The sequence below is a fragment of the Diceros bicornis genome, chromosome 4 (assembly GCF_020826845.1).
Source record: "Diceros bicornis minor isolate mBicDic1 chromosome 4, mDicBic1.mat.cur, whole genome shotgun sequence".
Taxonomy (NCBI): Eukaryota; Metazoa; Chordata; class Mammalia; order Perissodactyla; family Rhinocerotidae; genus Diceros; species Diceros bicornis.
In genome coordinates this window covers 83,073,433-83,101,049 of record NC_080743.1, presented here as the reverse complement: position 1 = coordinate 83,101,049, position 27,617 = coordinate 83,073,433, and the positions used below count along the sequence as shown (strand labels likewise).

Here is a 27,617-nt window from a genome sequence, read left to right as displayed (position 1 = left end):
TTCCTCTCTCTTTCCTGTTTTCACTTTGTTTATTCTGAAGAGGTGGCAACAACCAAGGAGGTGAGGCGGGGTTTCCCCTCGCACTTCAGGTTGCTCTCCTGTGCACGTGTGAGGTTGTTTTCCCACATTCCTTTTTGAAAAGTAAGGAATTCATTCTGGGAGCCTACACCTATTACCTTACGTGGTGATGCTGGAGATGAGAAATAAGGCGGATGCTGCCCTGAGAAAGTGTTGGCTGGGAACACAAAGCAGCAACAGTAGCAACAACCACAATTGCAACAACCACAGGAACAGCTTAACAGCTACCTGGTTAGAGAGGAGTTTCGCCTCATCTCCTACTTTTAGAACTGAATCCCGTCTCCCGTCCTTCTTGTCTCATGTTTCAGGGATGTTTTTTCAAAGACTGTGATAGGTTGCCAGAATGGATTTCGAAACTACTAATTTAATATCTCTCCAAGTGTGCTCAAATTTGGATCAGAAGGACTTCCTATATCTTATAACGTTTCAGAGTTTATCTTTATTAAGTTGGATAAAGTGAGCAAGGCCTCCTGCAGACCCTTCACAAAGCATCAGCATCCCTGCTCCCCCCGCCCCACCCCACCCCCACCTTGACCCCTCTGAACAAGCGTGGACACACACACGCACACACACGCACACGCACACACTGTGCTCCTCCACATTCTAGTGTCTTAGCTCAGGCTCTTCCTTACATCTGGATCCTGCTACTATTGTCCTTTCAGACTGGCAAGTTTCTACCAAACTTTTAAGACCCTATAAAATACCACTGCCTCTTTTAATTCCTGCCTTCACCCAGTCAGAATTTAATCTGCTTTTTTAAATTCTACATTGTCATAGGTTCCTGTGAAACCTCTATCGTGGTACTTACTACATTGTATTGTGTGGATTTTTTAAAAATCTCAGCTCATCTCCCCATCAGACCCCTGAGCTCTATAGACCAGTATGAACAGACCATCAAGTTGAAATATGTAGCTTTAATGACATTACTGTTAATGTGCATGTGTATTCCATATAGCTTTGAAAAGATGAAAATGTGTTAACATGAGGTTACCTAATGTATTGTGTAGAGAAACTATAGGCATGAACTATCTAGGAAAAACTAATCTTCCTTGTTTGTAAAACTTCACCAACTAACCCTATACTTCCTGCTAATGATTTACTATAACCAGTGATAGAAAATAATCTGAAGAACTATACAAGGACATGTTACAGCCATTAGAGTCAATATTGAAATTTGTATTTGCTTGGCTTAATTTGAGATCATCACCTTTTGTATCTAAGTTCACTTATTAGGTTGACTTAGAATTACCTTTAGTTTTAGGCTAATTTGAAAAATTCCCTTTGCTGAGATTTTGTGGTTTAAATGATTAGATTTCTACATCCATAGATGTCGTTAGTGCTCTAGGAAGGAGGGCTTAGGGGCAGCAATCTTGTTGGAAGAGAAAGCTTGCAGCTGCATTTTGGTAGCACTGTTTTTAAGACTCAGAAACATCAATTGTTCCTAAAGGGTAGAGGAGAGTAGTGGGATGCGGTTGCTAATGAAGATTAAGAGCAGTGGTTTGATGCTGCTTTTCTCTGCCATAGATGTGAGGAGGGAAGGGCCTGTATTACAGTGGAATGGATGGAGACAAAGGAATGGAGACGTTTCAAAGGAAACATCTGTAAGATTGGAATAAGTCATCGACAAGACTAGAATCGCTGGCTAAGGATGATGAAAGAATAAAATAAATAAAATCGAGCAAGTTGAGCATAGCAAACCCTGAGAATTTGGGCAGAACCTTGGGTGGGGCAAGGGAAGGTAAATTTACTCCGGTTAGCTAGGGGATTGTCCCCTTTGTGATTTTTCCATAAATGCTCTTTCAGCCTTTATTAGAGGTCACATAGAGGCACAAAGGCTCTGAAACCCTAAACTGCCTTGTTTTCTTCCTATTCCTACATCTGCTCAATCCTTCAAACTATGCTAAACAGAAAATGGACAGAAGTAAGTTAAAGTTCTTGTTCCCATCTCCTTCCTTTATCCTCCAAAACAGCGTCACCTTAGGTGAAATAAAATATTGTGTTATTTACAAAATCCACCAGAAATGTATAAACTAGCCCATGTTTCAGCCTGAAGAAGAAGGCCACCTCCTCCAGGCAAAATTTGAGGAGCTGGGAAGATCTGGACTGCAGGGCAGGGTGGGGAAGATGGAAAACTTTTCCCAGCCTCCTGAACTAGGGGGATCTCATAAATGCATTGTCCTTACTCTGAAGGATTTTGAGATTCCAGAACATTAGCAAACATATATGCACTTTAAAGTGTATCTGTGGCAAGTAATAGTGTTAAATTGAATAAATAAATATGTATTTTTTATCTCCTCAAAAAGTTCAGCCGTGTGTTGTGCAGGGAGCATGCCTTCTGATCTTGCTTTCTGAGTGGGCATCAGGTACGAATGGGCCATCTTGCATTTCATTCCGCAGCGCCCAGTCATCCGCCCAGTGCACTGGGGTCATGCGGGCACTCTAGTGCATGGCTGGTCACACAGCACAGCAAGACACCAAGACATGGGTTCTGTTTCAAGCATTCTGATCTAGCTTTCTGTTCTTGCAGGTGCGCACATCTTGACGGAGTCAGCAGGAAGATCGATTTTCTTTGGGTTTAAAGAAAAAAAAAATGTCCCCGTGTCTGTAGAGATGATTTGCAGTTCAGCCCGGCTGAAGCTGACCGAATGAGACTATGGGCTGTGCCTCCGCCAAGCATGTTGCCACTGTTCAAAATGAAGAGGAAGCCCAGAAAGGGAAAAACTACCAGAACGGAGATGTGTTTGGCGGTGAGTGCCATTGAACTTGACTCTTGACCTGTTGATCCAGGCCTTTCACTTTTGCGGGAGTGAATAATTGTAGTGTTATTGTGTTATACTGTTTGGGGAAGGGCTGATGAGATATGATCGAAATCAATGCAGATCTTTTGCATTGAATTTTCATCATAATTTGTACATAGAAGACTTTGAGGAGGATCATGGAGGATGCAGGAGCTAGCATTTAAATCAAGCTTTAAAGAACTAGTAGGATTTAAATAGGTACATGGGACAGCAGCCACAGGGTGTCCTGGTCAGAGATAGCTGTTAAGACTGAAAACGTGGAGGTCCAGAAGTGGAGTGAGTGAGGATTTATAAATGAGGGACTGAGGTGGTGTTTTTTTTTTAATTTTTGGAGTTAATAGAGAATTTCTCTTTATGTAAATTATAAATTTTCAGATTAAAAAATAATGATAAGTTTAATAATCATCTTTTAACCTTTATATGATGATTCAAAGTGACTTTAGAATATTTAGTGCAAAGGTCACGAAGTGCCAACTCCTGGCCACATCTGGCCAGGAAATATATTTTCTTTGGCTCCCAGAGAATTAAAAAAAAAAAATAAGGCAGCCTTTAAAAATCAGGATGTTTCACATAAAACTCCAAATTTCTTCAGAAGATCTGGCAACACCGGACCTTTGTTCCCTGAGGCAACAGTCAGCAGATGCCCCTTCAGCCAGGCTGTGGCCTCCAGTGTACTGCTAAGTCTTCCCTGCAAATGCACGTCAAGTCCCCTTCACTCATTGGTGTTACCTCCCTGACCACATACAGGCTTTTGAGTTTGCCTCATCTTGAGTTTGTCCCTTGGAAGATCAGTTATTGCTCTGATGAAATGTGGCTGTGTATTAGTAAAATTCCCAGTTAGTATAAGGCAGATGAAGCAATTTTTGCTGAATTAGTTTTCCAATAATACCTACTACTTGACATTTGCGTGGCACTTTTATTCATAAAAGCACCCCTTCATCTCTTATTCCATAAAGAACCTCGTTGAAATAATGTTTACATGTAAACAATTGAAGTTGCAGTATTCAGGCACTGTCAAATAATTCTGCTGCATTTAGAATCGCCAGCTTTTGATCCACTGTGATGGTTGCTTCAGTCCCCTGGTGAAGAACTGGGAGTGCTGTGGAAGGGCTAATGCTCTGCTAAAAGTGGACTAGTATAAATGGGAGGAGGATTTTGTTTTGTTTTGTTTTAAGAAGTACTTGTTGCCTGGAACAGATGTGCTGTTAGTGGTGACTACCTGTAGAATTTAGAACTGTGGAGAAGAGTAACATATGAACATCTTAATAAAACTGGAATCCAGATCAGTGAAACCACAGTTTCTGGGAAAACAGCTAATTGGAACTAGAGTCATTAGTGTCACCCTCAAACACTTAACTTTTAAGAGAAAATAATCTAATATTGGAGATTTATTTAAACTATCTTTATGTGATATTCTGTGTCATTATCATTTTTGTGATAAGAGCTACCATTTATGGAGCCACCACCATGTGTCAGACACCGAGAAGCATTTACATTCATTTTCATCTTGAATTTTCACAACGATCCTGTGCCATCCCAATTTTATGTATTTGAAAGCTGAAGCACGGGGAAGCTAACTGGTCCAAAGTTGCCTAACTACCAAGTGATAGAATCAGAGCTCTCAGACTCTAAAGTTCATGTTTTTTTCTCAGTGTTGTTTCCTGCTGCCCTGCTGCCTCCCATTGGTCACTCATTCTTTAATGGAAAACGGTATTGACTGGCCTGTACACTATGTGTAAGACCTTTTGATAAATGCCATGGAGGATACAGAAGTAAATACCACGTAAACCTTGCTTTCTAGGACTTTATAAGTCGATAAGAAAGTGTTATGAGGCAGAATAAGCCAAATACCAGAAGAGGAAAAGACATACATCATGATAAGTCAGGAGGATGGAGAGACTGCCTTAAAAGGCAGGATCAGAGCAGATTTCTTGCTGAGGTGACAGCTGAATCTGGCCTTAAGGGGCTGGAGAATCTAAACCTGTCAGATGAAAGGTGTAGGAAGGAAATAGATAAGGAAAGGCTAGAGGTAATGTAAAACATATTCAAGAATTATAAATAATCCAGTTTGAGTGGAATATAAAATATAAGTGAGAGGGAATTGGCTAGAAAACTAAGTTAGGGTTAAATTATGAAGAACTTTGAATACTAAATTACAGTCTTTAGAAAGATAATCTTAGACTCTAAGAGCAAAATTCAGTGATATTCAATATATTCTACTTATATTCTTCTTGGCAGTGAGACCACCTAACCATCCATTTGCTGGTTTAGTTAGAACTGTTATAGCCAAGAAGACTTTCTGTTGTTCTAAAGTACCATGTGTATTTTGCAAATGTTAGCATCTCATAAAGGAGCCTTGTATTAGTCAACTATTGCTGGGTATTAGACAACCTCAAGATCTCAGAGGCATTCAACGATAAGCCTGTCTTTCTTGATCACGAGTTGGTGGGTCAGCTGGAGTGGCTCTGTCCCATGTCTCCCTCATCTTCCTCCTGGGACCAGTGAGCCAAGGGGGATATGCTCTCCTTTTGCAGAAGGGTAAAAGTGCAAGTGATACACATGATGCCTCTTGAGCTTGAGCTTAGAGCTGGCATTCTGTCACTTGCACCCACATTTTACTAGTTAAATCAAGTCACATGGACAGGCTCAAGGGCAAGAGACAGCAAAATACATCTGACCACAGTGCATTCATGGCAAGGGTGTGGATGTAGAGAAGGGTCAAGAATTGGGGGTAATAATTCAGTCTGACCCAAGCCTGTCCCCTCATTGTTGTCTGTGTAGCTCCATGCAGTTCATGCCATAAAGTGCAGATAAGACCTCTGCTAACTTTTCTTCATTCTCCCAATATACTTATATTGAAGTTTTATTCACTCCAGCATTCATCATCCTGTTACTCTTACTAACATAAACATTTGCAGGTTTGTGGCATGGTGTTAGATAAAGCAGGAATAGAGGGAGGGAGAGAGCTTCATGAACCAGTCAAGGGAGATAGTTTTTCTAGTCCTATAGGGCTCTGTGGGTAGAATTGTCAGAGTCCAGTGTGAACATCAGTGCCAGTATCCTAGATGTTATTGAATGCTAGAGTTTGAATATGACAAGAGATTGTCGTTGCTGTGTTTCTCCAGTTAAATTAGTTTGCAAGCAGAACTGTACAAAATCCCAATATGATCACAGATGGTCACAGATGAATGGTAGATCAGGCTCACTTTTAACCATTTGATGTCTTTTGTCACCCATTGTTTCAGTGATCTATTACCACATAATAAACAACCCCAACCTTAGTAGCTTGAAGCAGCACCAGTCTATTATTTCTCACAATTCTGTGTGGTGGCTGGGGTTCATCTGCTGTTTTTGGCTGGGCTCAGTTATGCAGCTGCATTCTGCTAGGAGCTCAGCTGGGCTCAACTAACCAAGATGGCTTCAGGCCTCTGCGTCCACCAGGCCTCTCTTCAGGCAGGGTAGTCAAACTTTTACCATGGTGGCAGGCTCCCAATAGAGGAAGTAGAAGCTGCCAAGCCTCTTAAGACCTGGGCTTGAAAGTCCAAGAATGTCACTTTCACTGCATTCTGTTGCTCAAAGCAAGTCACAAGACCAGCCCAGAGTCAAGGAGGCTATCCCTCTCTTGAAGGTATACCTATAGGGCAGGGAGAAATTGTTGGGAGCCATCTTTGGAGACTGGTTACCACACCCATTGAGAGAGGCCATGAGAACTTCATGACTGGCTTGTATTCCAACTTGGACAGTTATATTCTGCTTTCTAAATCACTCCTCTATTTTTCACTGAATAAAGTGTCCTCATTCATTTTTTGAAAGCTAAATGTTTTTAAATGTTTGAAAGATGTTATTACTACATGTTGTTGAAGAGTTGACAAAGTCTGTGAAGGGTGGCATATTGGGGACGGCTCTGAAGTATGTGTCTCTGAGTGTGTGTACACACACGCATTCGATCCTTTTCCTAAAGATGTTAATTTAATTTCATTGTTTCTAAGGACATGCTAGGGAGCGTTGATAAGCAGTGTGTTTTTACAAATAGTAATTTCCATTTTTATGAAGCAGTTTGGTCTCTGATGTTTTGTTTATTTAGGAGACCAACCACTCCAAATGCGTGTGACAGAATTTCTGCCGAATATTCTACCATCGAGGGTTAAGTGACAAATGGGTATATTGACTCCTAGATTTCATAAAATTCAGAAAGTCATTGACGAAGAACTTTATCACTGACATTTACCTATAGACTTTCTTTCACTTTAAATATCAAGCAAAAGAAGTTTCTGATCTAAAGTTATGGCTCACCTACCAGTGGCCCTTTCAGAAGTAAAATCTAGGGGTCGGCCCCGTGGCTTAGCGGTTCAGTGCGCGCGCTCCGCTGCTGGCGGGGTTTGGATCCTGGGCGCACACCGACGCACCGCTTCTCCGGCCATGCTGAGGCCGCGTCCCACATACAGCAACTAGAAGGATGTGCAGCTATGACATACAACTATCTACTGGAGCTTTGGGGGAAAAAAGAAAAAAAAAAAGAAAAAGTAAAATCCAGGTCAGAAAGCTGCATCTCCAGATTGGAATTTTCCTTCCCTCAGTGATCAGGGCAGATGTGAAGAGTGGTCAGCAGATCTGCTGAGGTCATTCAGAGGACAGCTAAGCAGATTGCCAAAACCAGCTTGCACAAAATAAGTGACCAACAGGTTCAAGTTATCATCAACTAGTTAAGCAAGTTCTAAGGAAAGCCAAGTGCTTATTGGATTTCTTTCAACAGTCATTGGCTTAGACTATTAAAGTAGGTGTGTAGAACAGATTCAGGCCTTATTAGAGAAATTAACATGTCAAACCCGAGATCATTATCTCTTCGGCAGCCCACTCCTGGGCGGGGGCGGGAGACTCTTTAGTTATATTGACTTCCTATTTGCATGAAGGTCACCATCATTATTCCAGAAACGTAGGCTTTAATCTTGAAAAGACTTTAAACTTGAGGCCTGTTTCTCTTGCAGTTCCCAGATTCTGTGAATCTTACTCTCTCCTAGCATCACTTTTCCTCACACCACCCTAGTTCAGGTTGTCGTAGCCCATAACCTGGAGTAGTGCAGTGTCCTTTGCCCTCCGTTAGCCCCCTTTGTGGTTTGTTTGCTTCTTTGCTTGTGTTTAACTCTCCGTTTTTTGCACCATTGTCAGATTGTGTCAGGTTTTTCTAAAGTACTCCTCTGTCCGTGTTAATTCTCCTGCTTCAGAACTTTCTATTGCATCTAGTTCTTAGCCAGTAAAATCCTAAATCCTTAGTGAACATTCAAGACCTCTGAAGATGGCTCATACCCACCTTTGCAGCCTTGCTTCCTACTCTGTCCTTCATGTTGCCTGTTCTTCACCCAGACTGGACAACTCACCGTGTGACCTCATCGCACATCTTCGTCCTCCAGGCCCTCTGGTACACCATGACCTCTGCTTGCATGGGCCCTTTCTCCTGCCTTCATCTCTTTAAATCCTGCTTTTTTCCAGACTTCACCCAAAGCTGAAGTTTTTCTAAAACCTTCAGAAAGGATCTCTTTCCTGCTGTTCCAGAATACTTGTTTATGTGCTTATATATTTGGTTTATTTGTTACATGTCTTACCTCATTGTTTGTATGTATGTGTCATCTCTCTTATGAGCTGGTTAGCCCCCTGAAGGCAGGGACTCTATGGTCTTGAAAGGACATGGGGTTCTCAGAAACCAGGAGCTGGAGGCAGAGAGATTGTTCAGGGATCAGGCTGGGCTCTGACTGCCAGCTCCCCTATGTGACTAGGCGGCTTTGATTGATGCCAAGTTTGGCTTAAGGTTTTTATAAATATTCCCTTAAGTGGAGATGCTTAGATAATTACAGTAAATTCTTCTGGAATGGTGGTGTAAGACTGAGTATAAAAGAGCAGCAGATTAAAGCGGGAATTTGGCTGCTTTCTTTCACTTGGGCTCTATATTGCTGTGTGGCTTCAGTTCTGTTCTGATCCGACATAAATTGAGAACATTTAACAGGTGTGTGTGTGTGTGTGTGTGTGTGTGTACGTGTGTGCCTATGTGTGTAACGGTATTATACCAATCTGTTACCTATCTGAAATACTATAGGGACTGACTTCACAGGTTATGGTGAAGATTAAATAAGAAAATAGATCAGATTCATTCAGAAATTCAAAGCAGTTGGAGGCAAAGTAATGATGCACCATTTCTTCCTGTAAAAATATCTGATTGTGTAAAATGAAGATTAATTAAAGATTAATTAATCTGTGTTTTTGTTTGTGAGACAGTAACAGAGAGAATAATGTTTAACCCTGTGCCATCCAGTACAGTAGCCACTGCCCACAGATGACTATTAAGTGTGTGAAATATGGCTCGTCCTAACTAAGATAGGCTGTAAGTGTGAAATATACATGGGATTTTGAGGACTTAGTATGAAAAAATATATATAAAGTAGCTCATTAATAATTTTTTTATTGATTACATCTTGAAATGATATTTTAGATATATTGGATTAAATAAAATATATTGTTAAAATGAATTTCACCAGTTTCTTTTTACCTCTTTAATGTGGCTACTAGAAATATTTAAAGGACATATGTAACACATTATATTTCTGTTGGGTGGTGCTAGTGTAAGTCACCGAGAGGTAGTGTTGGTGGTTAGAATTTCCTTCCCTTTCAGGTTTCAGGTTTAGAGTTTACTTATTATTGAATCTAAGAGAAAAGGAGTTAGGCTGAGGCAGCAGCCCTCATTTTCTGCTTCGATTCTCCATAGGTGGGAGGTGCACTCGGGGTGGCAGGGGAAGAAGGGTGTCGGGGTACACAGGACAACCAGAGAGGCAGAGATTAGGAGGCAGCCTGGCAGATGAGGAAGAGCAAACTCTCTAACTGGCTCGTCTCTCTATGCTAACCAGTGGTAGTCTTTATCTGCCTCTAATGTCACGTTTTTTGCTGGCCTAGTGAAGTTTCTGTTGACTTCTAAAGCTGTTATTTCCCAAAGGTCAGAGAGGAAATTTTTCCCCCCTTTTTGTTTTCAGTGAGTTGATAAAGAACCTTAAGGGCAGGAGAAGTGTTGGATGGGTTTGTGGTAGAGCCGGGTCATAGTGATAAAAGCTGAAAAAATTTAAGTCAAGATGACTGGGTTTAGTCTTTGAAAACTCCGTGATGTCTTGAGCTGAGCCTTGGAAAGGTCTTAATGGCTCAAAGTGCACATGGGACTCATGAAATTACAGAAGTCAGCCCACTGTGGCCAGGAGTTTTCACCACACACTTCCAAAGAAAAAGTGTTTCCCCCAGTGTCTGACTCAGAGAAGGTGCTAAGAATATCTTAGTTTCGTTTCCTTCTTTTAAATAGTTGTTGGGCCATTTTGATAGGTGCTTATTACTTTGACAGGAGAGAGGAGATAAGCCTGTACCGTGAGCAAGTAATGGAGTGGTTGTGAGTTCTCTCCTACTAGCTGAAGTTTGTTCCAGCTTCCCCACTTTTCTGTTGTCATTGACAAGTAACTTAACCTTGTTAGTGCCTGAGTTTCCTCATCCATAATATGGAGATAATAATGGCATCCACCACTTGGAGTTGTGTGGAGGATCAAATGAGTTAACAATGGAAAGCACTGAGAACAATGCCTGGTGTATAATTAGCACTGAAGCATTTGTTGTAAATATAAGTAGCTTGGCTCAACCTCTTCACTCTTGCCCCTTGCCCTCCTCAAAATATGCCTGCTGGAATATTGTGTGATGCAGAATTTAATCTAGCTGAGGTAGTCAGTTTGAATTTCTATTTGGAAACATTTTCTATGACAGAAAGTCAAGAAATGCTCTGTACTTTCTATAATTAAAAAAAGAAAAATCCGAGTACTATTTTTCCTTCCCTTGCCAATGGTGTCATGAACCTGTTCTTGTAATGTTAGATACAGAGAAAGTGGAAAGTGGGATCATTTGTCACTTATTGCTTCAACGCAGCCTGATTGCAAGATGAGAGAGTTCTCAGGCACCATTGGCAGGGACGTGCTGGCAGGGCATGGTTTTATTCCGTTTTATGTCTTTCGGGTTTCCTTCAGTAGCTCTCCTGCCCCTCCAGGGGCCTGGTCTTCTCTGTAGCTGCCTGGAGCCCTTCCTCAGGCAGAAAATAAGAATGAACTTGGCCCTGGAGAAGGCAGTAAAGATGCTGGTGGGTGCCCCCTGGCCTTCTGGTAGCATCCAGTGAAAGGCACAGAGGACTGGAGCTGCAGGCAAGGCTTGCTCTCTGCTGGGGGAAGTTCTAAGAGTGACTCAGCAGCAAGAGAGAAGGTGGGAGGGTTTCTTTACCCACAGCACTTCTCCTGGGAGTTATTTTCTCCTGAGTGACATCACAGAATTCAGAAATTCAAAACAATGGCTTCTTCCTGGAATCCTGTTTGATGTGGCAGAAAGGACCTGTTTTGCCAGAAGCACCTGCCTGGCAGTGCCCACCTGGCAGTGCCTGTCTGGTGCTTAGACCTCATTTAGGCCTTGGGTCTCCTCTGTAGAGACCATCCTAGTGCCTACCTGCTGCACCTGGAGCCTTAAATGTGGCTCTTTCTTTTGCCCCTGAATTGTTACTTGGCATCAAAAACACAACTATTTGACTTATATTTTACAGTTTATACGGCCTTTTCACATGCAATTATTATCCCCACTTGATAGAAAAGGAAATGAAGCTAAGAGCCATGCCGTTTCACTTAACTGAAGAAGTGGGACTGTGGCTAGAATTGAGGATGTTGACTCTTGACTAAGGGAGAGTCCTTCTCAGGAATAAGATATCTATCTTTGCCACTACATCCAAACCGACCTTTGCTTAGGAGTCCTTGGAAAGTAATTGTTAACTGGCTGCTTGAGCTCAGCATCAGCTTTCAAATGAGGGTGTCTGGAGACTCTGTCGTGATAATTAGGGCTATTTTCAGTGGACCTGAAATCCACTGCCATGCTAAATGCACGGACCTGAAGTTTGGCTAATTGGTTTCAAATTCTGGCTCAGCTACTCACTAACATGTGGTCCTGGCAAATTACTGAGGCTCTCTTTGCCTCAGTTTCCCCATCTGTATAGCGTAGGGAATACGAGTACTTACCTGCCTTCAGAGGACTGTTGTGAGACTTAAATGTATCAGTGTATGTAAAGCACTTAGAATAGGACTTGCCACATGATAATGCACTGAGTGAATGCCATTTATTAATATCATCATATTAGCAGCCTTAGTTTCCCTTGATTATGCTGTGGGGGAAAAGCATAATCAATTTATTGCAGATATGTAATTCTCCAAACTTTAAAAGTTCCTCAATTATCCACATAATACTTCTCTCTTTATTTTGTATTTTAAAATATTGGTGTTCCTGTGATTTGTTCTTTCTCTGTTTTGACCAGATTCTGTTCTGTGTAAGGGGTGTGTGTATGTCTTTAAATCAAAAGACTAAAGTATATGATTTGAGTGGTGAATGTAATATTATACCTTATTTCTATAAAAATGTGGTTTAAAAAATAGAAGTTAACAAATATATTTTCATTTATCAAACATAAATCGCTGTATGTATATGTGGCATGATCCAGCATTTTCCTGCTCTTGGGTTTATCATGTGTAGTGAGGATGTTTGTAGAAGTAAGGACGTTTCTTTGCAAAGCACTGTGGAGAGGCCAAGAGGCAGCAGACACAGATACTGCCCTCCGTGACTGTAATTGGATAAATGCATCCGTAACTAACTGAAATGAAAAGATGTACAAATTAGATATAATTTCAATTCGTGTTTTACTCTTTAAAAATATTTTGTTATTCATGAATAAAATATTAAAAATTGAATCCCTAACTCATCTCTTCATACTAGAGTTTTTCAGATAATCTAAAGGTTGAACTGTAAAATATGAAACCATAAAAGTACCATAAAAAATATGGGCAAGTGTTTTTATAGTCTTGGTTACAAAATGTCTTCTTTGTAATGCCACAAAATCCAGTACCATAAAAGAAAAAGTTGATAAATTTGACTACATAAAAACATAAAATCTCTGCATGTCAACAAACAAACAAACCACCATAAACTAAGTTAAAATACAGATGTCAAACTGAGTGAGAATAATATTTGCAACACAAATAAGGTTAATATGACTAATATAAAAAGACTCTTAAAATCTGTAAGGAAAGAACTAACACTCCAATTGAAAAATGGACAAAGTTTATGACCAGGCAATTGAAAAAGAAAAAATACAGAAGGCCAATAAACATACAGAACGATATTTAACTTCTTAGAAATCAAATAAACCACACCAAAAAAAGCAAAAGAAAACATTTTTCACTGCCCAAATTGGCAGGAACAGGCGTCTGTCTCATGCTATAACTGGGAATGTCAAACCAGAACAATTTTTCTGAGGCACCAAATAGTAATATATCTATAAAATTTAAATGAGCATACCCTTGGTCCCAGGAGTCGCACTTCTGGGAGTTTATCATAAGGAGATAATTGGACAAGCATGCAAACTTGTGTGCTGTAGGGTCTTTTTCGCTGATAAAACATACGTGGAATACAGGCCACTAAAGATTAAGGTACTCTTTATTTATTGAGATGGAAAGAGGTCTATAACATGTTATGAAATGAAAAGAGTAAGTGGGTTTTACACGGCATATCTTGTTTGTAAATTTTATTTGTTTAAAATATATGTAAAATTCTGTGCCAGTGCATAAAAGAAATGTTTGGAAGGCTGTTCATCAAAGCATTGACAATGATTGACAATGGCAAGCTCTCTATTGTGGAGTTTTGGGTGAGTCTTAATTTCTTCTTTGTATTTTTCTGTATGATTTAAATCTTTTATGGTTAACATTGATCATTTAGTACAACTATTTATTTTGATAAATATGATTTTATGTTTCCATCTTCCAAAGGCCTTCAGTTGGGCTTCCAGGGCAATGTGAAATCCATCCCAGAGGAGAGAGCTCTGTCACTGGAAATAGGCCCAGGGCAACAGGGATTCGCCTGATAGACTTGTTTGTCCAGGTAAACAGATGGGGTCTGATCACTGGCACTCATTGGTTTCTTTGAAAACCTAGCAGTTCAGTTCAGTCTACGAAGCACTTATTGACTACCTCACATGGCTCAGGCCCTGAGCTAGGCACTGGGGCTATAAGGATGGATTAAACCTGGTCCCTGCGTTTTAGGAACTGATAATGATACAACAGATGGGCACCTCAACAGAAAATATCAGTATCGTATGATGATAATGCAGAAGGGTCTCTTATCCCAGGAGTAGGGGAAGACGCATAAAGAGGATGACTACAGTCTCAACTGAGTCTTAAAAGATGAATAACAGACAAAGGAATAGAGATGGGGCAGGAGTTTCAGGCTGAAAGATAGTGAGAAGGCTCAGAGGTACATTGTGCATCAGGTTTGTTTTGGGGAGACTGGGAAGCTTTACCAAACCGGTGGGGAAATAACTTTTGAAAATCTCACATTAGAGCAAGAGTCTTAAATATTTGGAAATTTTACATTAATTTTTTTCAGAACATGAAAACCTCACACAGACAGTACAGGAATCATAATGATGTTAGGGATCTGGAAATTGGCTGAGCATTTAGAAAACGCTGGACAGATAGTCTAGAAGATTTGATGCTAATTCCTTAAGCTATCACAGTGGTGAGCCTCACCTCAGGTTAGATAATTATAGACCCCGAAACACTAATGCCAGAACATGGCCTCACGTATGTATTGAGACTGTATTATCGTTAAAGCGTTGTAGAACCAGCCAAGACAGAGTATCATGGTGTGGTGTTTTTATCATGTGGGAATCAGAACATGGCTTTGTTGTTTATTATTGCACATTGGTGGTGTCTCCAAAGTAGATTCTATGTGCATCACATGTCACATGTAAATTCTTCACGTGTGGTGAAAAAAGAAATACAAAAATGTAGCGATAGTTACTGCCTTGAGAGGCGTGTAGGAAGCCCTGAGTCTTTGCCCCAATTTTTAGAGGAGAGGTTTGGGACACAGTAGGAGGTAGCAAGGGCATGTGCATCCCCATGAGACAGAGCGGGAGTAGGTCTATCATTCATTCACCCACCTGTCCTTCCTAAGCGTTCAGCTGTTAAATATTTCCAGTTGAGTAGTCTGTGATCATAAATTGGTGTCACAGTTTAATTGTGTTTCTGATAACAGCATTCTAAACAGTGAGGAAAATTGCTTCATCTAATTAAGTACTCCTAAGGTAACAATCCTCGGCCGGTGGTTGTTGATTGGCCCGTTACGAGGTTAAAATGATTCCAATTGAATCAGCGTTTATGAACAGGCCCTGTGTGCTGGTGGGTGGTGAATACAAAAGAAACAAAATCAGGTGGTCTGCCTGCAAAGAGTTTACCCTATTTTACAAAAGACACCATTTATGCACAGGAAATAATTCAGCAAGAAATAGAGACTTGAAAACATGTAACAAAGTGCCACATTGAGTGTTGGCAGAAAATGTCCATAAGTCTCAGAGCAATGAGAAAAATCAATGTAGGCCTGCTTTAGGGGTAGAAAGGAGTAAAATTTGATGGGAAAATAAAGTTATTTCCTTCTTTGAGAAAAATCTACCTACTCTTGAGTAAATCATCATTATTTTATGACCATTGACTGTGACCTCCTTGGAGATAGTACTAATAATTTAATCACACACCACCATTGCCTAACATGTCATAGTGTCCAGTATGCAAGTTGTTTGATAGTAATGAACTGACATTAATGGTGATGACAGCTATTATCTACCAGGTTCTGTTATGCCCGTTTATAGGTGAAGGAGTGGAGGCTGTGAGAAGTTAAGTAACTTGCCTAAGTTTACACAGGTTAACATAGAGTCTCGTCGGGAACTCAGCCATGTCTGATGTCAAAACTTCAGTGAACGAATGTGTACTTTAGAAAGAGGAGGCAGGAAGGCACTCTGTTAGGCGTAATAAGGGGATTTTAAAAAATGTACAAGATACAGTTCCTCTGTTCCAGGAACGTTCAATCTAATGGAAGAACAAAGCCTCAGATAACCTAGTCTTCCTTTCTCAGCAGGGTGTCCATTCATCAAGCACTATTTATGGAGCCCTGTTACATGGGACGCCTCTTGGCCCTGGTCTGTACCCTGTGCACGGAGGGCAGTTCCTCAGGCCACGCCTCTCAGTGCAGACTTCACCATGAGTCATCCCGTGACGGTCAACTCCTGGGCTCTGCAGAAACAGCACACAGATATGATGGGCTGTGTTTTACATTGAGTTTCTTTTTGTTACTCATGGCCAGAGATCACTGAGTGCTCATAGGAAACCACCCCTCCTATTGAACCCTGCTCCTGAGCCAGCTCCTGTTGACTAGGGTCTGGGGAACTTATGTCTGAGCCAAAGGAAGGTTTTAGAGGCTGGGAACTCATCTGCGTGTCTGACTCTGGCTGGCTCCACAGTTCCGTGGACCAAATGAAAACCTGTGTGTGTGGAATAATGAATGCCAGACTCTCTAGACTTTTGTGATAGGAAGACAACAGAGTTTACTATAGTTGATGCTTCATTTCCTTGTTTGGGTATTTCTATTTGTTCACTTCATTGTATTAAAACGCTCTGAGGTTAAGTGGAAAAAACTGGTTATGAAACTCATACATATATAGATAGAATGACTCCATTTATCAAAAGACAATATGTATTCAATGTATATGCGCTTGAACTGAAAACAAGGCTCTAGGTGTTTACTGGGAAAGGTAACTAGTCATTATCTCTGGGTGGTGCTAATTACCAGTGAGTCTTTGTGCTTCTGCTATATTTTCCAGATAGTCTACATCTCTTTTTGTAAAGGAAGTTTGTTTTTTTTTTTTAATTAAATGGTTTTTTATGAAAACACACTATGATGAATATTACTCTTATAAAGATGAATATACTGTTTGTGAGAGAGTAATCTAGAAAACTTTATAAAAGGAGTTTATGTATTTATTTAGTACTTTTCATGTGCTAGGCATTATTTCAAGTGTTTTGTTATTTATGAATTCATTTAATCCTCATAATACCTTATGAGGTAGGTTCCAGTAGGAACCTGTCAGTTTGGTCCCCAAATCTGAAGGTTTAACCACTCTGCCCTGCTACCTTATCTTCAAGGCCTTTCTTCGCTCAAGGTCACTACCTGCATAGGTTATAAAACATGAAAAGCAATGTGGTCAAGATGCTGGCTTATTAAGAGAAAGTTCTATATTTTCATATACCTGTTGCCACTGGAAATATTAGCAGTGCTGTCTCTCATTTTTGGAGGTCACTGTTAGGAATGGTTCCTGATGGCAAAATTCTGTCCCTGCCTCTCTGTGCCAGCTTCACCACCATGAAGCATCACAGTGAACTTCAGGGCTCTGAAGAAAGAGCTGACTTTGCTAACTCTTGGTACACTGGTTAAACAGTTTGGTTTCATTCTGCCTGTTTTCAGCCCTGCACCCGATAAATTGCTTAAGATCTGAGACTAAGTTGAAAGGTAGGAAATAGCTGTTATATAATTCCCTATTTTAAGTCTATTTTTAGCTGATGGGCCTTGTCTTGCTCCTCATTTCAAAGCGTAAAGAGGAGAAATCAGCAGGATGATGTGTGGGTTGACAAATTACTAATTTGAAATTGAGCCATCCTCATCCTCTGTGACTTGAGTCTCAATCTCTCAGTTCTCAAATTTTCTACTATAAGTAATTCTTTGCAGAAGTAACTTCTCTTAGAGAGCACAGTGGGCTACGTACTACGTAAGGTTTTATTAAAACAAACAAACAAAACAAATGGCTGTAGGCTAGTAAGCCCAGTTTATAGAGAAGCCATTGATTTAGTGGCTGGAGATCTTGGGTACGTTTGGATTCTACCACAAAGTGAGTGCTATAAGGTGATCTGTGTGAGCTTCAGTTTCTACATCTTAGAGTGAGTGGGTTGAACTTAGGTGATTGCTTTGGGAATGTTGGGCGCTAATGTTCAAAGGTTCTGCTTTACTTCCTCCACAGACTGGACAATTCACACAATTCTGTGGTCTCAGTTTCTCTAAGCCATAGGGTCATTGAAAAGATTATATATGATATTGTGAGTTTTTTGGGGTTGTTTTTTTTTTTTGGCTGTGGAAGATTCACCCAGAGCTAACATCCTCTGCCAATCTTCCCCTTTTTGTATGTGAGCCACCACCACAGCATGGCCACTGACAGATGAGTGGTGTTGGTCTGCACTCGGGAAGTGAACTCCAGCTGCCAAAGCGGAGCACACCAAACTTAATCACTAGGCACCAGGGCTAGCCCTATATGATATTGTTTTGATAATTTTTTTTTTTAGAAAAATGATGGTGGTAGTAGTGTGAAACGAGTAACAGCTTTATGGTCCAAAGTTGACCAAGGTGTTGATTACTTTGTGATAAAATTTTTTTCTTCTAAAAAATTGGAAAGAAGTATCACCAATATCTTCTGTGGTTTCAAAGCATTACCATAAGCTAGAAGGTGAGAAAGCTGGAAGTGTGTGAGGTACCGTCCCTGCTTCCATCCTGGCTGGCTGGTTTCTCATTTCTCTTTCATCCAGCAGCGCTTAAATTGGTGTTGTGCAGCTGCTAATCAGTGTGAGACTCATGTTGCTGACTTTCTGTTTTAAAGTTTTGTTAGAAGTAGTGGTGGGGTACGTTAGTTCTATTATTTGAAAGGGATAATGAAATGTATGATAGAAGACAGTTTTAAACAAAATCTAGAAAAAAAGAGAACATTTAATTTCCCAGGTTGCTGACTTTGTCAAGAACTACTCTACTGTAACCTGGTCCCTTTCAGAATGTGATTTTGTTTATAAACTTAGATAGCTTTACTGCGTTGGTCCAGCCAGACTATAAAAGGGCAAGAGAAAGTCAAAATGTATAGAAAGTCAAATTCTAAAGGATAACAAAGAGAGAATAGTCTCATGGCTGTAATATTAAATACATACATAAATAATATTCTGCTAACATTTAATTAATGGTACATTTTAAACAATGAATAAAAATGGTCTTTCACGGTTTTTAAAAGGTTGCATAATTAAAATGTCTTAGAAGGGCCATTGCTGGGGAAGGGAATTGGTGGAGAGAGAGGAAGGCAGGGAGGGACACCATGTGTGCAGTCCACTTCCTTAAACGTAATGGTCCGTACTTAAGCTATAATGTAAATAGAGATTTATATTTTTATTTAAAATATATTTTCAAAAGTTGTGTGCATGGTTATTAAGAATTGAAGGTAAAAGATTAAAGGTGAAGTGAAAGAGCATGGTGCTAAAATAGCAATCTCTGAAACTAATGAATTTTTTCAAATTATGAAACAAAGCCGTACTGGTGCAAATCTCTAGATTACGTTTCATTTCCATTTTGAAAACCACATTCAAGACAAGCTTAATTGCATTTAAATTCCCTTCTAGCTACAGGCACCCATGCTTCACTGTATAAATGTCACTGTTGATTTTGATCTGTAACCAAAGAAGAAATTGTCAAATTGTATATGAAATAGGATTTTATATTTAATGTTGCACCCAGCATTTTGGCATTTATTGTATCAGCTTTTTAATGCAATAGTTTTTCATTAAGCTTTTACTTCTCACTGCCTTTTTTCGCTGAAGAAATGTCTCTTTATTTAAAAGTGTTTAAATCTTGAGTTTTGGACATGGCTTTCCTCCTTTGTTCCTTGCCTCCTTTCCCCTAATGCAGTTGTTAAATTGCCAAATGTTAAAATGAAAAACAATATGCTTTTAGCTCTGATAGAACTCTGAAAATCACAATTATTCATTCAAGAAATATTCATTGAGCAATTGCTAGAGACTGGCTTTTACTAGGGGGTGTAACATGTAGTAAGACAATGACTGCCCTCATTTTGCTTGCATCCGAGGGAGTGACACAGGCAATAAACGGAGAGACATATTAATATACGGTCAGGTGGAGATGAGTGCAACGAGAAAAATAAAGAGGGGGAGAAAGAATGACGGGGTGGCTATTTTAGATTCATGGGTCAGAGAAGGCCCTGCTGAGCTGTCGACCTTTTTGAGCAGAGACCTGAAGTAAGGGAGCAATCCATGAGAATACCCAGGAACAAGGTGTTTCAGGCAGAGAAACAACAGGGCCAAAGCCCTGAGAGGGAGCCAGCTGGTGGATTCCAGGAAAAAGCCTGAGTTCCCCATGCCAAGAGAGTGATGGGTGATAAACTCAGAGAGGCAGCCTGGGGTTAGACTGTATATTGCCCTGTAGCTCAGATGTGCACTCTGGATTCTATTCTAGATGTAATAGAAGCTAGGAAAGGGTTTGGGGAGTTGGGGGGTGATGGAGTCTGACTTTGGTTTTTAATTGAAAGGTTTACCCTGGCTGCACTGTAGGGAATACCGTGAGAGATGAGAGTAGAAGCAGGTGACAGTGTGAGGCTGGTTCAGGCGAAAGATGAAGAGATGTCAGTGGTCTGGACCAGGGAGATATCAATGGAGATAGTGAGATGTGGTCAGGCTCAGGATATATTTGGGGATTGATTTCAATATAAGCTTCATTAGAGCACATCTTATCTGTGGGTTTCTCAGGAAGCAGGAGTGATAGGTGGAATTTGGTACCAGTAGAGCCTCCTCCTCTTTAGGGGTTCGAAGGATGCAAGGTTTTTAAGTTCTGAAGCAATGACCATGTTCTGAGGATTAGCAACAATGGGTGAAAAAGGAAACTCTAGTGTTGTGAAAGTAAAGACTTTTTCAAGATGGAGCTGTAAGAATGAATAAGGTCAAAATTCTACATTAATGTTTTTTGCCTTGGTTTTGTTACCTCCTTGAGGCAAATTCATTTGATGCTAGCTAGGACATAAAGAGCAGTATGGTTCCATCGTACTTTAGTTTACAGTACTTGGCCGTCTGTAGGTGCAGAGAGGGTGTGGCCCAGGTGAAGAGAATCACTTCAGGACTCAAGAAGCTCCTGGGATGAGGTGCTTCTCTTCAGCATTTCATCTGATGTGATAGAAACCAGCATGTTTCATTTCATTCAACCCGAGTGTGAAGGGATCCTAAGACATGACTTGTTTTTTCATTTTTAGCAAGTTGGTTGAAGGTCAGGGGTGCCTGAAAAGGCACATTTCTGGTCTCACCTCCCTTCCCCTAATAGCCATTTCTCCCCCTTCACCTGGCTCTTCCCTTCTCCCCAACACCGAGTCTTTGTTCCTCATGGAACTCTGAGCTCCACTTTCTTCTTTCGCTGACCTGTTGTGAGCTTTGGTCTCTGTTGCCGTTCTCTTTGCTTCAGAGATAGCCACCCTCACACCCTCCCAATTCAGTTACCTTTTACATCTTCCCAGAATAGGAGCAATGTCCTATGAGATGCGAGAACTGATACACAAATAAAACATAGATTTCTGTGGAGGCAAACCAAGCCCCCAGTTAATTTCCCATTGTGAATCTCTTTTCCAGTTTGCATTGTTATCTTTTAAGGAAAGAATAACGTCAATACGCTGACTCATCTTCCTGCCCTCCGCTCACAACCACCAGCACCGTGTAATAGCATCAGTATTCTTCGGGGTGCTCTGCAAAAGACACTCTTTTCTACTCAGTAGAATCTTAGAGAAGAAAAAAATTGCCTATAAAATGGTATGGTACACATGTAAACTTCTTGTTAGGTACCCTCACTTTTTGTATAAAGTTGGGCTTTTGGGGGTTTGACTTGCCTCCACACATTGTGGGGAGAAAAGAACTTGACAGAAAATGGATCCTAGAAGATAAGATTGTAAAGAGAGTCAAATGGCCAACTGGAAGGGGTAGAAGAGGGAACAGGCGACAGAGGGGTGATCAGAGTGGGGTTTGGTAAGCCAAGGCCAGGTCTACCCATAGAGCAAGCATGTCAAAGGAGACAAATGAATAATCTCTAGGCCCTCCCAAGTTAAGGGGAGATCTGAAGTCCTAGCACAGGAAGGATTTCAAGGCCTGAAACCCACACCTTAGAGTAGGCGACATGGCTTGCTCCATAAGTGGTGATATAGGCTATTTTTGGAAACTGACATGACGGGGGTGTAAAAGGCAGTGCACCTGCAATTCTTGCTCTTCTGGTCTGGCAGATATTTCACTGGTGTGTGCTGCCAAGACCCCCAGACTTTGGGTGCACCTCTGTCAGATCCTACAGGAGCAGTGGGGTGCCATAATCACCCACTGGTCTTGATCAGGTGAAAGGCCTCTTTGTACTGTGTATGTGCTCCTTCAGATGTAGCCCAAAGTAGAAGAGACTTTGGACCACGTCTAGGTCATGCATTACACTTTAAAATCTTTGAACTCTGAGATTTTACCTAACTCAGGCCTTTGGGTACGAGCAGCATCTCAGAAAGGTAGCTGAAAGAAAGCGGTACAGAAGATGTGCTAAGGAACTAGGGCTGTTCTGTGTCTCTGCCATACGAGCTGTCCTCCCAAATTCTCCTTTGGCCTGTTTATATAGGGTTGTTTTGGCCTTTCATATTTTGCTATATTTAAATTATCCAAAGTCTTAGAAATTACAGCAGATCTTTTTTTTTTATTATTTTTTTCCAGCTTTATTTATATGTAATTGACATATATGAATTTAACATGTATGATGTAATGATTTGATGAAGGTATATATTGCAAAATGATTACCACAATGAGGTAATTAATACTACCATCATCTCACATAATTACCTTTTTTTGTGTGGTGAGAACATTTAAGATTATTTTCTTAGCAGCTTTCAAGCAATAATACAATATTGTTAACTGTAGTCACCATGCTGTACATTACATCCCCAGAACTTATTCATCTTATAACTAGCAGTTTGTACCCTTTGACCTACATCTCCCCATTTCCCCCATCCCCCAGCTGCTGGCAACCACCGTTCTACTCTGTTTCTATGAGTTCAACTTTTTTAGATTTCACATGTTAAGTGAGATCATACAGTGTTTATCTTTCTTTGACTTGTTTCACTTAGCATAATGCTGTTAAGATTCATCTATGTTGTTACAAATGGCAGAATTTCCTTCTTTCTCATGACTGAATAATATTCCATTGTATATATATAAATATATATCTACCACATTTTATTTATCCATCACTCTGTCAATGAACATTTAGTTCTTTCCATATCTTGGCTGTTGTGAACAATGCTGCAGTGAACGTGGGGGTGCAGATATCTCTTTGAGATCCTGATTTCATTTCCTTTGGATATATACCCAGAAGTGGGATTTCTGGATCATAAGGTAGTTCTATTTTTAATTTTTTGAGGAACCTCCATACTGTTTTCCATAGTGGCTGTACCAATTTACATTCTCACCAACACTGCGTGAGGGTTCCCTTTTCTCCACATCCTCGCCAACACTTGTTATCTCTTGTCTTTTTGTTAACAACCATTTTGTTAATCTCTTTGTTAATCTTTAATAACCAAATAACCTTTTTGTTCTAACAGGTGTGAGGTGGTACAGCAGTTCTTTTTTGCTACTGTACATCCCTCTTGAGGAAGCAAAATGGAACGTTAGCTTTAAGAACTTTCCAGATCATAATCTACATTTACATAGCTTACATATATATGGTGGGTGAGGGTCCATGAGGACCACCTCTCCATCAGCTCTGTGTCCTCAGGCTCTCACTATAGAGCCTACCTCGCAATTGCTATGCCACACAATTTAGTTGTTTTGAATTTAATTGAACCACTCAGATGCCCTTATGAATGAATCCTCATCCCCTCTCCCCAAAACATAAATAATCAAAACTGCTACCAAATTGAGCAGACTGTGTTACTAAAATAGACTCGTTCAAACCAACCAAGTTGTGGAAGATAGTGTGTTCTTATTTACTGCGCTGTTCACCATTAAGCTATCATCGAATGTGCTGTTCCCCCCCACTCACCTAGGAATATTATTCCTAAAGAGCTATTCTTTGTTGGTGTCAGAATGCACTTTAGTCTCCGAGGGGAAAATAACTTGACGATTCGATTCGTAGCAACTGAAAACGATCTTTTGTTTTGTGTGAATGAAGCTCTTCTGAGAAGAGGTAGAGACTTGTCAAAAGGAGAGAAAGGGAGCCAGAGCCCTCCATCTCCCCTCCCATTCACGTGTGAATGAGTGCTCTCCCTGACATTCCAGGACCTTTCTTCATGAATATGTGCATTTCTTTCATGAGATCTGCAGTGAAAGTCGTCATGAATATTTTTCATAAGCAGAGAAGCTATACTGTTTTATCACAAATTGTATTTTAGCTGTGTTTTTCCGTTTTAAAAGTTCAGTGGCAGTGCTTATAAACTTGGGAATTCACTTTAACTGAAAATGACCCTATCCACTTTCTTCCTATTCTCGTTAATGATTTTGCTGCCACTGAATTATTTCTAATGGTTGTAGAATCCAGAAGCTAGCTTCAATCCAGAGGCATATTAAAAGAAACACAAAAGCAATTTAAATTTTTGCTGAATAACCTCAAAGAATCCCAAAGAGGTGTCCCATTCATAAACCACTTCACGAACATACTGAAATCCACTCCCATGAATCTCTAGCTCACGGCCACTCTGGTGACTTTTTTTCTGTCTTTCTTTTGACTACCTCCAAAATCTCCCTCTTTCTCTCTCTGATCTCCTGCAAAACTTTCCTCCTGGCTGTATCTGTTCTTCTCCTCTCCTTAGCTTTGCTCTTTCCGGTGTAAATCCAGATGGCTGTAGTTTCCACTGACTTCCTCACCCCATCGCCAGACTCCATCACAGAAGAGCACAAGCCCATCTGGCCTGACAGTAACAGAAATCCACTTAGGTCAGAACCCAATTAAAGGAATTAGATGGACATTAAGATGTACTTCTTCCTTAACACATAAATACACACAAACACACACACCCATACCATTGGCCAAATTGTTCAATGTTTGGGATGACTCCATGGCAGCCACACTAAATGGCAAAGAGTTTCTGGAATGGTTAGATAATTTCCTAATCCTGACCAGCCATCCTGAAAATTAACAACCATCGATCTTGGGCGGTAGTGAAGAACTGACTACAAGTGAATCAGCAGAAATTTATTGCCAGTCCTAGAAACGTAACTCACTTTTCAGCCCTCTTGATGGCGGTGGAATTTTATCAACTCCATATACAAAGGAGGGCATGTGAGCCTCTCTATTAGTATCTTTTTATATTTGCTATTATTGCCTTATAGTTTACCTTAAAAAGAATATTATTGTTTGTTTTTATTTTAGATCTTACTTTATGATGATACTTTTTTTTTTTTTTACTTATTTTATTTTATTTTATTTTTTTTGGTGAGAAAGATCAGCCATGAGCTAACATCTGTTGCCAGTCTTCCTCTTTTTCTGAGGAAAGTTATCCCTGAGCTAACATCTGTGCCTATCTTCCTCTACTTTGTATGAGATGTTGTTACAACATGGCTTTATGAGCTGTGTGTACGTCCACACCTGGGATCTGAACCTGTGAAGATGATACATTTTTTAATGCCTGACCTGAAAAGGTTTATCTTAAGGGTGACTTCCATTCAGGGAGAGGATATGTGTGATGACATGTTGTAATAGTTCTGTAATGGAAATCAGCGTACAAAGAGAATGTTCCTTTTTATCAGAAATTCACTTTACTAGACATCTGTGGGAACGTCGCATAAGAGCATGGGGTCTGAGTCAGACTGCCTGGGTTCAAAGCCTGGCCCCAGTCCATCACTCACTAGATAGTACAACTAAATGAGTGAAAGCTCTGTGCCTCAGTTTCCTTATTTGTGTGATGGCGACATTAATGGTTCTACTTCATAGAGCCGTTATATCACACGGGTTGTTGTATGTCATGTTTTCAGAACTGGATCCAGAACGTTGAAGGCTCTATAAATGATAGCTCTCCTTTCTCCTTCTCTTATACCTCCTCCTCCTCCTCTTCCATCTTACTGCAGTGAAGCAAGAGATCCTTGATTTATTGCTTGGTCTTAACATGAAGATCATATATCAAAGTTGTAGTAGTATAGCAGAGGCCTTAAAATGGATTTATCTTTCAAAATAACAAGTTTTGTAAAGACATTGCAATAATACTTTACTGTCTATTGGAGAAAAACTTCAGTCTTCTATTAGTCACAGTGGTGGTCAAATCGCCGTTTTAACTAACCGTTTCCCAGCACTTACTTTGGATGGCACATTCATTCCTAACTAAGGGCTACAGGGTGGTGTCTTCCACTGATAAACGCTCCAGAGACCTGACAAGGGATGATCTAGTCGTTTCCCTGACGTGACCCATGAAGGTTAGATGTCTTTATAGTTTTTGTCTTTATAACTTTGAATCATATCTCTGTGATTTACAAATGTGTCCAAATCTTTTCTGAATCCATTCATACTTTATGCCTGTATCATCTCCCAAAGTAATTATTTCCTCTGCTTTGCAGTTTAAAAAAACAAAACAAAACTGACTTGGTGGTTAAGAGCCTGGCCCTAGAGTCAGACCAAGCTGGGTTTGAACCAGCACTGCCACTTGACCAGCCAATCGAGGACTAATCTCTGCAGCTGTAGAGAGGAGGTCAGGATACTGGCCTCGTAGGGCAGACATGAGGATTAAATCAAAGCAGGGAGAGGACAGACTGGGCAGGCTTTTGCCTGGAATGGTCATCAAAGGTAACAGGAACCCCACTAAGAATAGCAGAGAGGACTCAGCTGGCCTCTCACTCTTCAAGAGTCCCAGCAGTTCTTTGGTGGGTGGAGAACCAGCACCACAGAAGAGTCAGAGCAGCCCTCTTAAGAAAGTTGATAAATTGCTGTCAGAACACCCATGCATGCCCTCTCTCTCTGGGAGCAGCTCTGAATCCTCCTCAGCCACTCATTCTGTTTAGGTTGGGAATTATTACTATACAGTATAGAAATTAAACCCCCTCCCTGTATGAAAGCCTTGGTTTGCATATGCATTCCTAAAGGAATCCAGGCTGGATTTGTATCATGTGATATGTCTTTTGTCGGAACTTGTCAGAAGATTGATGTTCCAGGGGCCTTAATGACTGGGTAATAGTTCCCTGGTCACTGAATAATGAACCTCCAGTGAATGAAGGAAATGTGTTATCTGGCCTCTGAAATGATTAAATGATTCAAGAATGGGGCCTGCAGGTCCAGTCTTCATTATTAAAGGTGCTATAGTGAGAGAAGCTTTATCACCCCCTTGTCCTTGCAGCTGTGGGTGCCTCTCATCTTGTTCTCTCAAAAACATGGACAAGACCCTAAAAATGCTAAGAGACGATAGCACCTTATGCGCATGCATCTCAGTTCCCTCAATTCACTCCGAGAGGTCTATACTCTGCTTCACTCCGAGAGGTCTATACTCTGCTTCACTCCGAGGGGTCTATACTCCGCTTCCATGGCACACAGCTGGGAAGTCACAAAGCCAGGTCCAGAAGAGAAAGGCCTTTGAAACCAGTGTTCTGTCCATTGTGATTCACTGTTGTCCAGCCGCAAGAGAAGGGGCTGGGATTAGGTTCAGTGGCATTCTCTCTTGCCCCTAGGATAGCTTACACACCCCATCTCAACCACTCCCTATTCTGAGTGCTGCATACCTCCCCATCCCCAGTTGAAGTCATACCTGTTGGGGGAGGCAGGATTCTGGCAGATGTTGCATCTTAAGCTCTATCCCCACCCGTGCCGCACCAACTGACTCCAGGATAAAGACTCTACCCTCATGAGACTCTCTGTGGCTTCTCTCTTTCTCAGCCTTTCTCAGTCTTCTTCGTGTGTTCTTCCTCACCTTCCTCAACTGACTGGTCCCTCTCACAATGTACGTTCTTCCTTTGCTCGGCCTTCTTTCAGAGGCAGAAAGCTTTGGATTAGGTGGTTGGGGTCTCTCCAGAGGAGATGGTT

General features: G+C 40.7%; 1 protein-coding gene across 1 annotated transcript in view; it reads left to right on the top strand.

Moving 5' to 3' along the window:
• Nucleotides 1-27,617, top strand: part of C4H1orf21 (chromosome 4 C1orf21 homolog) — a 216,821-nt gene that overhangs the window by 75,252 nt on the left and 113,952 nt on the right. Inside the window, exon 2 of the mRNA XM_058539888.1 lies at nt 2,606-2,825. Coding sequence (XP_058395871.1) covers nt 2,732-2,825 — 94 coding nt within the window. The 5' untranslated portion in view covers nt 2,606-2,731. The remainder of the gene's footprint in view (nt 1-2,605; nt 2,826-27,617) is intronic.